The sequence below is a fragment of the Bos grunniens genome, chromosome 29 (genome assembly GCF_055505025.1).
Source record: "Bos grunniens cultivar Pamir isolate PY7600 chromosome 29, Bosgru_T2T1.0, whole genome shotgun sequence".
In the NCBI taxonomy this organism is placed as follows: domain Eukaryota; kingdom Metazoa; phylum Chordata; class Mammalia; order Artiodactyla; family Bovidae; genus Bos; species Bos grunniens.
Window position 1 is genome coordinate 40,741,382 of NC_141193.1, and position 15,150 is coordinate 40,756,531.

General features: G+C 38.4%; 1 protein-coding gene across 22 annotated transcripts in view; it reads right to left on the reverse strand.

Annotated features, from left to right (window-relative positions):
• DLG2 (discs large MAGUK scaffold protein 2) overlaps positions 1 to 15,150 on the reverse strand; it is a 2,335,250-nt gene that overhangs the window by 1,264,488 nt on the left and 1,055,612 nt on the right. For 2 of the 22 annotated variants that reach the window (XM_086384632.1, XM_086384630.1), the window contains exon 1: positions 13,857 to 14,038. The exons of the other annotated variants lie outside the window; for them this stretch is intronic. In XM_086384632.1, coding sequence (XP_086240758.1) covers positions 13,857 to 13,892 — 36 coding nt within the window. In that variant the 5' untranslated portion in view covers positions 13,893 to 14,038. Of the gene's footprint in view, positions 1 to 13,856; positions 14,039 to 15,150 lie in introns of those variants that run through there. 22 annotated transcript variants of the gene reach the window in all.

A 15,150-nucleotide genomic window follows, 5' to 3' on the forward strand; every position in this document is an offset into this window, starting at 1 on the left:
TACTTTTTTTTTCCTGAAAGATTGATATTGTTTCCAAAGTACTCCATTTTGTTTTCCACCTGGGCTTTACAAATGCTATAGTCCCCAGATCATAACACAGTATTGTGTTAATGAGAAAAATGAGGCCAGTGATGATGGACATAGTGAATAAAAGGTGAGGAATGATTTACACATTCTTGTACAGAGCTTAAACACTCTAGTGTTAGTATTAACACACTTGTAAAGTGCCGATGCCTTTTAAAAGAAGGCTAGAAGATACAGCAATTGTATCCATGAACCTGTTTAAATGAAAAAGTCTATCTTTAAAACCCTGGATTTTATGTATTATAATGGATGGATTAGGCTGACACCATCTGAACCCATTTATCAATAATGGCATCAGTAAAACTGGAACAAAGCATCTTGGGACTCCTGACGCGAAGCTATACCAAGTGGCCAGCACTGCCCGGAAAGTATTCCTGCCCTCTGAACACAGAAAACCAAACAAAACCAGAAAAGTCTTCAATGTAATCAGGTCTCTACCCTAATTAGCAAATTACAGGAAAGGGGGTTGGAGAGAAGGAAGAAATTAAAAGATAGAACACGAAGAATGCCAGACAACTCCAGAGTCTGGTAAATTATCCAGGGAGTGTATCCTAACTTCTTTAGCATGCATGGGAGGAAAAGCGGGGGGGGGGGGGGGGGGGAACTGATAGATTAAGAGACATTTAATCAAGAGATATTTAATCACAGACAATTTGCAGATCTTGACTGAATCCTGATTAGAATAAACTGACTGTTAAAAAGACAGCATGGACTTCCCTGGCGGTCCAAAAGCAGAGACTGCCTGCCAAGGCAGAAGACACAGGTTCCATCCTTGCTCTGGGAAGACTTCACATGTGTCCACCCAGCTAAGCCCACAAGCCACAGCTACTGAAGCCTGCACACTCTTAAGCCCCTGCTCCACAGTGGGAACCACCGCAATGAGAAGTCCGGGCACCGCAGTGGAGAGCAGCCCCTGCTCTCCACGACGAGAGAAAGCCTGAACAAAGAAACGAAGACCCATGCCACCAAAACGAAAATTTAGAAATAAATTTGAAAAAATTAAAACACAGCTTTTTTGTGGTATTCATTCTGTAACACATTTATGTATCAAATCATTACATTGTACACCTGAAAATTACATGTTAATAATATATGTCAAGTATATCTCAATCAAGCTGGAAAAAAGGCAGTTTTAAGACATTTGGGAAATACTGAACTTGAACTAAATATTAGACATCATTCATGAATCATTGTTAATTGTGCTTAGTTTGATAATTATAGTTTGGTTACATTAAAATAATACTTATCTTTTTGAAAAACCTGCTGGGCTGTTTACGGGTAAAATTATATGACTTAAATTATTCTATCAAACATATTCAAATAAGTGGCAAGGAGCAGACAGATGAAACAAGAATATGAAAATGGGGGTTGATTACTCTATTCTCTTACTTTGGGGTAGTTTTAAATTTTCCATAATGAAAGCTTTTGAAGAACACTTTCCCTTGGTGATAGGGAGATACATCTGATTCTCATACTCAAAGACCAGAGGAAATCCTTAGCTGTAAATATGAAGATTCTTCATCATTTCCAAAAGCTGAGAGATTCAAAAACAAGTTGGTACACAGATCACAACATCAGTTTCAGTAAATGATGGGAAATGAAAACCAGAAGCAATGTGAGGTTTTAGAGACTTGCTTTTAATGGAGTTTTGGTAATAGGGTGTAGAGGCACCTTCTGAGAGATGAAAATAAAGTGATATGGAATACCTGATGTCTGTGTCAAATAATTCAAAAGACTCTGACTACAAGACTTGTTTTATACTTTGATGCATTTTAAGTTGATTTTAAAAATTATTTCAGTCACTGTTGTCATTGTTCAGTCACTCGCTAAGTTGTGTGTGACTCTTTGTGATCCCATGAACTGCAGTTTGCCAGGCTTCCCTATCCTTCACTATCTCCTGGAGTTTGCTCAAACTCATGTCGATTGAGTTGGCGATGCTATCTAACCATCTCATCCTCTGGCACCCCCTTCTCCTCCTGCCCTCAAGCTTTCCCAGCATCACAGTCTTTTCCAATGAGTTGGCTCTTTGCATCCGGTGGTCAAAGTATTGGAGTGTCAGCTTCAGCTCAGTCCTTTCAATGAATATTCAGAGTTGATTTTCTTCAGGATTGACTAGTCTGATCTCCCTGCAGTCCAAGGGACTCTCAAGAGTCTTCTCCAGCACCACAGTTCAAAAGCATCAATTCTTTGGTGCTCAGCCTTCCTTATGGTCCAACTTTCACATCTGTACATGACTATGGAAAAACCACAGCTTTGGCTATATGGACCCTTGTCATGGCCAACGTGATTACACATAAGAAAATAAAAGTTTTGAGAAGGGAAGAAGAGCTGGTACCCCAAGGACAAGTGAACAGAATCAAGAGGAGAGGAGATGAATTTCTTGCAATGTGATAGAAGGAAAGAAAAGAGCAGACAAAGAAGCAAAAACATTGGTGGGATTGGTAGAAGAAGATGAGGGAGTTCAAAAGAGATGTCTTTCTTAAGGAAGTGGTGGCGTGGGTGGGCAGGGTAAGTATCTGAGAGTAAAAGAAGTGATTATAGTAACGAATGATGGCACCTTGTGGGACAAGAAAAATGAGTTTAAAAGTGAACAGATTGGTACTTAGAAAGTATAGGATTCAATGGAATGGAAGTCTATGTGCAATCAATGAATTGTGGCAACTGAGGGACTCAAGTAAATAGGCTTATAGATAAACCTCTAAATAATTGGGTCTTAATGTAACTTTGCTCCAAATGAGTTAAAGAAAGTAGAAATTTCAGGAAATCTTGTAGGGAAATTATTTTGAAGGCAAAATGATTGTATAATATAAGGAATTGATACCAAATTTATCAGTTACATAAATTTTATTCTTGTTTAGGTATTGTTTTAGCATCTCCTAAATCAGTGTTACTTAATCTTATCTTCACATTAGAATCAGCTCAATTCAGTTCAGTCACTCAGTCATGTCCAACTCTTTGAGACCCCATGGACTGCAGCACACCAGGCTTCCTTGTCCATCACCAACTCCCAGAGCTTACCCAAACTCATGTCCATCTAGTCAGCAATGCCATCCAACCATCTCATCCTCTGTTGTCCCCTTCTCCTCCTGCCTTCAATCTTTCCCAGCATCAAGGTCTTTTCCAATGAGTCAGTTATTTGAATCAGGTGGCCCAAGTACTGGAGTTTCAGCTTCAGCATGTCCTTCCAGTGAATATTCAGGACTAATTCCTTTTAGGATGGCCTGGTTGGATCTCCTTGCAGTCCAAGGGACTCTCAAGAGTCTTCTCCAACACCACAGGTCAAAAGCAACAATTCTTTGGTGCTCAGCTTTCTTTATAGTCCAATTGTCACATTCATACATGGCTACTGGGAAAAAACCATAGCTTTGATTAGACGGACCTTTGTTGGCAAAGTAATGTCTCTGCTTTTTAATATGCTGTCTAGGTTGGTCATAGCTTTTCTTCTAAGGAGCAAGTGTCTTCTAATTTCATGGCTGCAGTCACCACCTATGGTGATTTTGGAGCCCGAGAAAATAAAGTCTCTCACTGCTTCCATTGTTTCCCCATCTATTTGCCATGAAGTGATGGGACCAGATGCCATGATCTCAGTTTTCTGAATGTTGAGCTTTAAGCCCACTTTTTCACTCTCCTCTTTCACCTTCATCAAGAGGCTCTTTAGTTCTTCACTTTCTGCCATGAGGGTGGTGTCACCAGTGTATCTGAGGTTACTGACGTTTCTCCTGGTGACCTTGATTCCAGCTTGTGCTTCTTCCAGCCCAGCGTTTCTCATGATGTACTCTGCATAGAAGTTAAATAAGCAGGGGGACAGTAAACAGCCTTGATGTACTCTTTTCCCTATTTGGAACCTGTCCATTGTTCCTTGTCCAGTTCTAACTGTTGCTTCTTGACCTGCATATAGATTTCTCAGGAGTCAGGTCAGGTAGTCTGGTAGTCCCAACTCTTTAAGAATTTTCCAAAGTTTGTTGTGATCCACAAAGTCAAAGGCTTTGGCATAGTCAATAATGCAGAAGTATATGTTTTTCTGGAACTCTCTTGCTTTTTTGATGATCCAACAGATGTTGGCAATTTGATCTCTGGTTCCTCTGCTTTTTGTAAGTGCAACTTGAACATCTGGAAGTTCACAGTTTATACACTGTTGAAGCCTGGCTTGGAGAATTTTCAGCATTACTTTGCTAGTGTGGAATTACCTGGGGAGCTTTAAAAACAATCCTGGTATTCAGACTGCATTACAGATCAATTCAATTAGACTCCGTGGGAATGGGGAGCAGAAACTAATATTTTCTAAGGCGCTCAAGCTGGTTCCGTATCACACCCTAGGATGAGCCACTGGTGTTATGATAGTTCTTTACCTAATCCCATTCAACCTTTTTCCATTTTATCTTATCTCATTCATTATCAACCTCTGGGACCTTTTCCCAGTTACAGGGTTTATTTCCCAGGGCTAACCCCTTGTAGCTCGGATAGTAAAGGATCTGCCTGCAATGCAGGTGACTCAGGTTCAATCCCTGTGTTGAGAATATCCCCTGGAGAAGGGAATGGCTGCCCACTCCACTATTCTTGCCTGGAGAATTCCACGGACTGGGAAGCCTGGCAGCCTGCAGTCCATAGGGTCACAAGAGTCGAATACAAATGAGCAAGTAACACTTCCCAGTTACAGGGCCTAATCAAAGCATGAGTGTATAGAAGGGATTTTCTACCTGTTCTACCCATAATTCCATTACCTTAACTTTATTTATTTTGAGTAATCTAATAGGGTAGGCCTGAGGACATGCGTTAAGCCATGCAGGGCTTACGTCCTGTCTAGGGACAGCACCTAGAAGTTTCGCTGCCTCCTCAGGCTCCACGCTGTGGGTTCACCTCGGTGGAGCCCGTCTTCCAGGCCTCCTGGGCCTCTCCCCCTTTTCTTGCTATTGTGCCTTCTGCCTGTGCAGAGCTGAGCGGTGGTCCTGTGAGCCATCTAGGTCTCTCCCTCTCTGTTTTGGATACTCTGACCTGAATTTGAGCGACATATTCAAACATTTCAGTTTCATAAAGGAAAGAACAGGATACCTACATTATAGCTTCAGTTTTAAGCCACAATTTTTTTTTTCTTTTTACATTTTTACCAGACCTGTGCATTGGTAAAAAAAAATCCACCGAAGAATTAAACTTCAGTTATGAAGATGTCCTCAGAAGCCAGGGTAGCTTCTATACCTGTGTGTATGTGTGCGCTGTCTCTCAGTCGTGTCTGACTCTTTGTGACCCCATGGACTCAAGCCCACCAGGCTCTTCTGTCCATAGGAATTTTCAGGCAGGAAAAGTGGAGTGGGTTGCCATTTCCTCCTTCAGGAGATCTTCGCGACACAGGATTAAACATGTGTCTCTTGCGTCTCCTGGAATGGCAGACAGATTCTTTACCACTGCACCACCTGGGAAACCCATGCCTTCTGTATAGATTCCTCCATCAGAAATCTCATGGAAATCTGGGTGAGGTGCCAGTCAGACACAGGGAATTTCCTGGTCCCTGGCCATCATACCATCATTAGGAAAAAAAATTTAAACTAAACCCTATGTATTTGTTATTACTTTGTACATTCATAATTTCTTTTTTTCTTCTTCTTCTTCTTTTTTTTTATCATTTACTTGCTAGACCCCAGCCACCACAAACTCTCAATAACTCTGTGGGGTCAGCATAATTGTTATTTTCTACAAAATTTTCAGGATTATTGAGGCTACGAAACCTGTTCTATAATAAAATTGGTGATGAGGCCATAACTATAACAAACACCTTGTCATTTTGTGAAACCCATTCTTCAAGAAGGTAAAAAGGGAATTTATCATGTATAAATATAATAGCAAGTGTTCAGTATCAGGACTTCACAGTTGATAAAGTAAATCAGAACTTCTGAGTATCTTTATTCCTAGCCTAGTCTAGGACTCTTGGGTGTTTCTCAAATAACAACAGGCAAATCTTCATATATCACAGGAATCTGTAAAATAAAACAAGGGCTTATCATCACTCATTAAAGAATGAGAGAAAAAAGATGGGAAAGCATGGTCTTTAATCACTTATCTCCCTAATTTGGTATCTGACAGGTGTTGAAGAAACATTTAAATGATTGCTGTAAATGCCCAAAGCTCAAATGTCCAAATAATAATTGGCTTAACAGAAGATCAAAATTCTTATCATAAAGAATTTCTATATTTGACTATTTAAAATGTGACCTTTGTTCACCTCATTATGCTGAATTGTTATAGAGAGGTAGTGACTCAGCTATGCTGAAGCTGTCTGCTCTTATTTTTATGGAGATTGTACACATGCAATCAGCATGTATTATCAAGAAAAGATAATGAGGAATGATGGTTTGTTTGACATGTTATTCTAGAAGCTACAGTGATGCATATACCTCTGAAACAATTACTTTGGAAAAAAGAAAAAAGGAAGAAGTTATCCTTCAATATTAACACATTTTTCTGATAATATTGGCATAAAAAATACACACAGATATTGCTTTTTAGAAAGAAACTGGTTAAGTATTCTAGAAAGACAGTGCTACTGTTAATATTTATTATTTAAGTGCTTTAAAAATGGACCTAACCTTTGATCCAGCTATTATTTCATATCCAATAATTTATTCAGAGTAAATAATCAGAAGACAAGACAGACAATTTTGCAAAAATAAAGTCTTGGAGCATTATTTATGAGAGTGAAAAACTGGAAGTTAAATATCCAGCAATAAGAAATGATAAAACTTGGTATCTCTGTCAAACTGAATCCTAACCAGCCATTAAAATGTTTTTAAATGATATTTAGTCACAAGATAATTATTCCTGGTAATGTCAAATGCAAGAGCCAAAGAAGTATGCCTAAATTTTGACACTTTATGTAAATAAATCATAAATCTATATTTTATTCTTAATGCAGGAGACACAGGAGACTCGAGTTTGATCCCTGGGTCAAGAAGATCCCCTGGAGAAGGGAATGGCAACCCACTTCAGTATTCTCGTCTGGAGAATCCTATGGACAGAGGAGCCTGGCTTGGCTACAGTCCATATGGTTGCAAAGAGCCAGACACAACTGAGGCGACTTAGCACATACGCACACACACATACTCATACAATTGTATTCTCCAAATTCTCTTGAATGGGTACATTTAACTACAGTTAAAATGTTGGGAAAACACAGTACTTATTAACATGTGTAAAGTCTGTGGTAGAATACGCGAGGCTGGAGGTTAGAAGGCCTGAGTCCCAGGTGGATCTGCTACTGGTTTTTCATCTTTGTCACTGGAGCCAATTCTGTAACACTTAGGGTCTCAATTCACCCTTTTGTTTAAAAGTGGCTTAGATTGAAGAGGTCTGGAAGTTAACACTTTCAGGGGTCCCTCAGTTAATATAAAGACATAAGGAAAGTCAAGTTCATACATTCATTCAAGAAAAAAATTGAGTGCCTCCATGTCAGGCATAGTACAGGGCACTGGAATTACAGTGGTGGGGGAAACACATGTGGCCAGCTGCTCATACTGCAACCAGTCCAATCTTGATAGCTGTCTAGAGGTGGGCGAGTAGGGTGGGTCACAATAAAATGGTCAGATCCGTATTTTATACACATTATCTCATTTCATTCTCTCAATATCTCTATGAGATACCTATTATTTTCTCCATTTCCTCATTTTATTGGTTAAAAAAAATGAGACAGTGATCTTAAATGACTTGCCCAATTTCATAAAGATATTAAGTAATGGGAACTTTTGAAGTATTGAATTGCAATACTAAGCAATTCAGTAACCTAGTATACGAAGCAACTGCTTCAGTGAATTGAACTGAAATGAATTCAATCTTTCTATTTAACACCAGTCTCTAAATAAGAAAGAGACAAATAAAATATTTTACTAGATTACCATTACATTTCTTTTTCAGTGCAAAAACCTTATGATTCTATTCTCAGTGTAAATTTAGTTCTTTAGATCATATACTGGTGACATGTTCTTCACATATTAGAAGTCTATTGCCTATTATCACCAAAATCCAGGTGTAATTTGATTTTGTTTTCATGTAACTTTGAGGATGCAATGGGGAAATAAAGCAATCAACCTGGGGCTCTGTGATATTCTCATTTGGACTCTACCTTAATTTGCTTTAAAAAGTCGCTTCTTCAACATGTTATCAGCTCTGCAGAAGATATTAAAAGTATGCTGAAAATTGTCACCTCAAACACTAATTCATTCGGTGTTTCTTCACCACAGAGGGCTACTGTTGCTGAGTTAAATTAAAGGAAGAAAGAAAAAGTGCAAAATAATTTACAAAACTAAAAACCCAAAGCTAAATGGTAGACATGCATTAGATAATGTCCTTTTATGAACCCATTGAGAAAATTAGAAAATTCTAATTTAGAAAGTATACCTTATCTTTGAAAGAAATATATTGAAGAAAATTGTGAAAAATGAACAGCATAAAAACCTAGGTCAAATGTAACATTGTCCAAAAACCTTCTTTAAATCTTCTGCAAAAATTGATTGCTCTGTTCATGGTCCTCCCAAAGGATATTATCTGAATCCTTAAGAAGTCTGTCTTGAACTTGTTTAACTGACTTTATCAATAAATAGTGAGCTGTTAATGGCAATGGTCAGGTCCTTTGCAGCTCTATACGCAGATCATGATGTTCTGTTCATTGTAGACATTCTGCATATATTTCTAAATAGGCAAGTTACTAATTTAAATAAAATTGTTTTCCACTGGGATTAGGAATTTCTATTCAAATACAAGTTCAAACAAGCCATTGACCTCTGTACTTCATTTTGCTTTTTGGTAAATTTGCCCTGCTACAACATAAAGTTTTAGATGTCAAAGAATACAATATATTTAAGAGTCCTTCAGGATAGATGTGAAAGCACAAGATAAAAGGTAATTCTTGCTCGTGAACAGGAAGGGCCAACACCGATCATCCATTTTATTCCTCTCTCTTAATGGTTTCATCATTTTTCTATTCCCCAGTACCTGAAACTGAGTCATCCTTAACTCATTCTTTCTCACTCTACTCCGTTGCCAAAATCTGTCTCCTACAAGTTCCTACAATATATTTTAACTCAACTTTATCACTTTATGCCAAGATTATTCAATTCTTCCATTTTACAAACATTTTCAACACTACCTACTGTAGGTGTTGTGGCTTCTTTAACTCAATGGTCTCAGCCTCTGATCCCATGGAGCTTGTATTCTAGTAAGATTCAAGCATATGGGGAATAATACACAATAATTAGTTAGTCAGTAAAGAATAATGGCGCCTAACTCATCCTGGGGTAGGGAAGTTTTCCCCAAAAGGTGGTATCGGTATTAATACAACTACAACACCACAAGCCACTGTCATAATCACCATCATCATCACCCTCATCATTCTAACATGCAACAAACTGCTACTGTGCATCGGAAACTGTCCTTAGTGCTTTTTACGTGTTAAGTCATTGTTCTCACAACAACCTGAGGACAGAGGTACTATTAATTTGCTTCCTGGTGGCTCAGATGGTAAAGAATCCGCCTGCAATGAGGGAGACCTGGGTTCAATTTCTGGGTTGGGGAGATCCCCTGGAGAAGGGCATGGCAACCCACTCCAGTATTCTTGCCTGGAGAATCCCATGGACAGGGGAACGTGGAGGGCTACAGTCCATGTGGTCACAAAGAGACGGACACGACTAAGCACAGCACAGCAACACAGCACAAGTATTTTTACTTTACACATAAGGATATTTAAACAACAACAACAAAACTTGACTAAGTTACATAAGTAATCTGATGTTTACATCCAGAGCCTCTGACCTTAAGCCATAATACTACTTAAAGATACCAGAGGGCTGAGCAGGATAAGGAAGAGAAGAAATTGGTTGATTTTCTAATAAGCAGGAATAACATATACAAAGGTCTGGAAATGAAAGAGAAGGGTATGTTCAGATAAGTGAAAAAAGTTCAATGTGCACAGATCCTAGAAGGCATGGAGGTGGGGATGCTAAGATAACAAAGCTAGAGAGGCTGGAAGGAACAAAACTATATAGGGGTTTATAAGTCAAATTATGGTGTTCAAACTTTAAAAGCCAACAATTGCAATAGCTGTCCAACAGGCATTGACTTCATTCCACTGATTTATGTGAGGTTACTGCCATTCAACAATGTTCTAAGTGCCAGAGATAAAGTAAGGAACAAGATAAGTAAGGTCCTTAATCTCAGGAACGTAGTTTAAAAATAAGCCAGAAAGTAAGATATATTTCTAAATACTATAATGGACTGAAAATAGAATCATGTGATAGGAAAATACAAGGTCAACATTGGATGAGATGGAAACGTGTCTCAGAGGACACTGACTTTCCTTTTTGCCCTTACATTCATTCTGGTTTATACTCAAACTTGTAGCTAAAAAATGCTTTTAATCATTTCTTCTCAATAATTTATCAAAGTACTTTAATTTTTTATTTATAATTTTCACACCCATTTAAGAAATGTAGATAGATTGAAAGTGAAAGTGAAATTACTTTTTATTTCTACTCTGAAGTGATAACTATATTTAGCTATTTGGTATACACTCTTCTTGATAAGTTTTTCCATATGAAGTTTTTGCTTTCACATAAATGAGGTCAGTTACTATCTGTTTGGTTTGTTTTTTAACATATGATAAAGATCATTCCAGGTTAATACAAAACAAACTTATCCTTTTGGAAAACCAGTTACAAGCATTTTGTTCAAAGTTAATGCCATAATTTACTTATTGTGTGTGTGTATGTGTGTGTGTGTGTGTGTGTGCTTAGTCATGTCTGACTGTTTGTGCCCCCATGGACTGTAGCCCTTGAGGCTCCTCGGTCTATGGAATTTTCCAGCAAGAATGCTGTAGAGGGCTGCCATTTCCTTCTCCAAGGGATCTTACTGACCCAGGGATCAAACCCACATCTCCCATGTCCCCTGCATTGTGAGGCAGATTCTTTACCACTGTGCCACCTGGAGAACCAAATTTATTTATTGGGTTATCTTATAACCCAATTAATGGACATTTCAGTTGCTACAAATTTTGTAGTGTTAGTTAATATGCTATATTATATATATATATATATATATATATATATTATATGCAATCACTTTTGAGTGTCACTCAATTGTGACCTTAGGATATATCTGTATAAGTAGAAATGCCAAATATAAAGGTACCCATGTATTAAATACTAGTGCATTCCACTATGTTGTTTTCTAGAAACTTTATGTCAATTTCCAGTTTCACAATTATGCAAATTACATCAGTGGTGATATCTATTTTTCACTTGTCAGTGCTAACCACTATCAATCTTTTAAAATCTTTGTTTATCTGATAAATGAAATGATCTTGCTTTGCTTTCATCTGCATTCCTTTGTTATTAATGATATTGAGCATCTTTGAATATAAGCACCTCTTTATGAAGATCAATCTGTAAAACACTGCATAAGCATCCATCCATGAAAAAATCCTACAGTTCTTCCCTATTTAAAAATATTTGGAATGTTTGTTTGTTCCACAAAATGCTTGATTAGGTTTTGCATTCATTATGGAGTTGATATTTTTTCCAATTTTACTCATAATATAATTTCCATGTAACACTGTATTGGTTTAAGTTATACAATGTAATGATTTGGCATATATATTATGAAATGATTCCCACAGTAAGCTTAGTTAATATCCACTGCCTCACATACTTAATGTGACATTTATGGTCCTTCGTCTACAACTTATCTTTCTAAGCTTCTGGTCTACAATTTCTTTGCGTGGCTTCTGCAAATAGGACTGCTCAGTAATCTTTGATTATATATTTTGCTTCACATTTCTGCACTTGTATTTACATTTTAGAATTATTAATCTTATCTTTCAATCCCTAGTTCAAGTTAGGCCTCTCTTCATGAGAACTCTCTCATCCCTCCCATCATAGATTCTCTGAAATTCTTCAGTGCTTTTCCTGCTCTCTCCTTAAAGCATTGATTATTTTCCATTTGTCTTAATTTCCCTACTAGATCATTGTCTATCCCAAGTCACCTTTCATAAAGTACCTGGAAGAGAGCAGCTGCTCAAAAACCTCTAAAAGAAATAATCCCACCAAAAATTAGTTCTATTTACTCCACATACATTTTAAAGAAATAACAAAAGCTATCATGCTTCTATAATCAAGAAAAACAGATGCACAGGTACAAGGGAAGGGAAACGGAGAGGAAAAGGAAAATGAACTCTATGTTCTTGCTGTAGAAATGAGGAAGTACAAAGGGAAGGGGAAAGTCATAGGAGCAAACGATGGCTTAAGTTCTCCCTTTTGCCTGTGCAGCTTCTATCCCCAACCCCCACTTTCTGCCCCAGATCTATTAAACACCTCCCCTCCCCAAAAGGCCTTCCTTAAAGCCTCACTGTATCCATCTCTACTTTCTCTGGATTCTATTTACTGCAAACGTCATATTTTAAAGCATTTAATTTGTCTGTAAATCATTTCCACTTTTCTTTATCCTTTCTTTAAATCCAGGACCCAAGGGCATCAAGGGTAGGACCTTCAGACTTTCAGTCCCTTCAGTCTTCAATCATCTAAAACAGCAAGATCTTGTGGGTACTTAGCAAGTATCTTCAAAGGAGCTGCTTTCACCCAAACAGTGGGTCATCAAAATATCTCACTAGGAATGGAGAAGGACTAGAATTTATTCAGCTGTAACTATAATCCAGATAATTAACAATAACATTTTTTATGTCATGCTAACCTCACAAGCAAGGTATCATGCTCTCCATCTGAGAGTCACCAAGCATGTACATAGACAGAACTTAGCTCAACAAGGCTCCAAAGCTCCTGTCTTTCTTCCACAATGTACAGCTGAGAGAGGCAAATAATCTCTCAAATTCTGGATGCATAACTGGTGTAAACCGAACTAAATATGCTATAGTGACTCACTCAAAAGAAAAGGTGTGAGTAACCATTGGATCATAAAAGAAGAGAGGCCATTTCTTCAGGAAGGTGATGCCAATGAACTTCAAGAAACCCCTCATGCTGGCAGTGCCTCTATTAAAGAAGACTCTGGGTTTAGGATTGCTAAGATATTAAATTCATTTTTTTCCCTTAAAATGATCCCTCTAAGGAAATAATTCCTACAGTGGGAAATGCATGAACTTTAGAACCAGAGAGACTTAAGTTGTAATTCTGGGTTCTATCCTTTCCTAGCTCTGGACCTAATCAGGTTATTCTCACCTCAGAGTATTGATAAACAGCAGTTCCCAACCACCTGAAAGATATAATCACCCCACAGGGCTGACTCAAGCTTGGAGTAAGATGACCGTATGACTAACACGGGTCCTGGCCTCTGGTCAGCCACCTCAAAGTGTTAGCCGCCTACCTCTTACACATCCTTTGTCCATTGCAAAGAGAATGGTTCTTCACTGCACATTTTCCATTTGACTCAAAGTGTTAGGCCCCCTAAACATTTTTTTTTTTTTTTTTCAGTTGGGATGTATAAGGAGAGGCTCCTCAGTCAGATAATGATTCATGCAATTGTGTCAAGTCAGACTTGGGAAATCAACCTCTGACTTCAAGCTGAAGACGGCTCCTCAGAAGCGTTTCTCCAGAGACTGATCAACACGAGACTGTCCTGCCTTTCGAGGCAGAACCAGGGTCAAATTCTTGTTTGTACTCGGAGTACCTAGCACAGAGCCCATTACCAGCTAGTGAGCAATATTAGGGATTCAGTTCAACTCATTCAAAGCTAAATTCCGGCTTGAAGATTTTACAGTATGAAAGACCAAAATAAAATAATCATACCTGATCCTGTCTGTCTGTTTTTCCTTTCAGTATCATTCCCTAGAGATACAGACTTGACCAAGAGCAGAAGTGAACTGCACCACGTCTGCTAACAGTCCTGAAAAGGCACTCTTCACACACTTTTCTGCTGAAGCAGTGACTCATGAAATTCAGAACGTGCTAAGATTTGGTGAGGAGCACTTCATATAAAATTAACGCAAGCAAAAGGTTACTTCAGGGAACAGTGTACTACTTTTTTAGGTGACCCAGTTATGGCTAAATTTGGAAAGTTGGCAAGGCTGGCTCTTCCCTTTAAAGCAGATCTCACAGAAACACAAGATACTACTCAGCCTCAGGGCCCAGATCTTCGCTGGGCCATCAATAGTGGGAAAAGCCTTTGAAAAAGCCAGACAGTGGATGTGCTGGTCACCTCGGCTTACCATTGAGAACATGGCTTCCGAGAGGGTGGTTTGTGAGAGAGGAATCAGAAGAGAACTCATAAACTACAACCTATTTAATAAAACTCACACAGCAGTTAAGTATATGCCAGGCACTATTTAAAGTGCTATACAAATGCTTATTCCTATAACAACCTTACAAGGTGCTGCTATTATCTCCATGTGACGGATGAAGAGGTCAGAAATAGGGAGATTAAGTATCCTGCCACAGGGCAATGCAGCTACTAAGTGGCAGATCCTGGATGCAAGCAGACATAGTTTGGTTCCAAAATCTGTGTTCTTGATTCTTGCACTGCTTTTAATGTTATGCAATGTTACTACATACAGTAAGACAACATCTACTGTTTGCTCTCTGGCACAAGTTACAATTGTGCTCTGAGAGACAACGCTGTGGAAGTTCAGAATGCTGACTCCAAAGCAGACGGCTAGGCTTGCGGCCTGCGTTCTCTGCCCTTAAATCGAGAGTTCTGTGTAACATAGCTAATCTCTCTGTGCCTCAGTTTCCTCATCTGTGTATTGGGTACAATAATAGACCCTATACCGTCAGATTTGGAGGATTAAATAAGTTAATACCTATAAAGTACTCAGAACAGTACCTGACACATAGTGATGGTCAATGATTGTTAACTATGATCATTAATTTAAAAAGAGACACTAGTTTGCTTCTGAGTTACAAAAGAAACACCATCATTGATTTTTGTGAGAGGACATGTATAGATGGAAAAATATTACCTTTGATATGTGATAGACTCTGGTTAAAATTTTACTTCCAATTCAGCCTATAAACTTGGGAATTTACTTAATCACGCTGAGACTTAGTTTCTTCATCTGTATGATGGGCTAGCATACCCCTGACA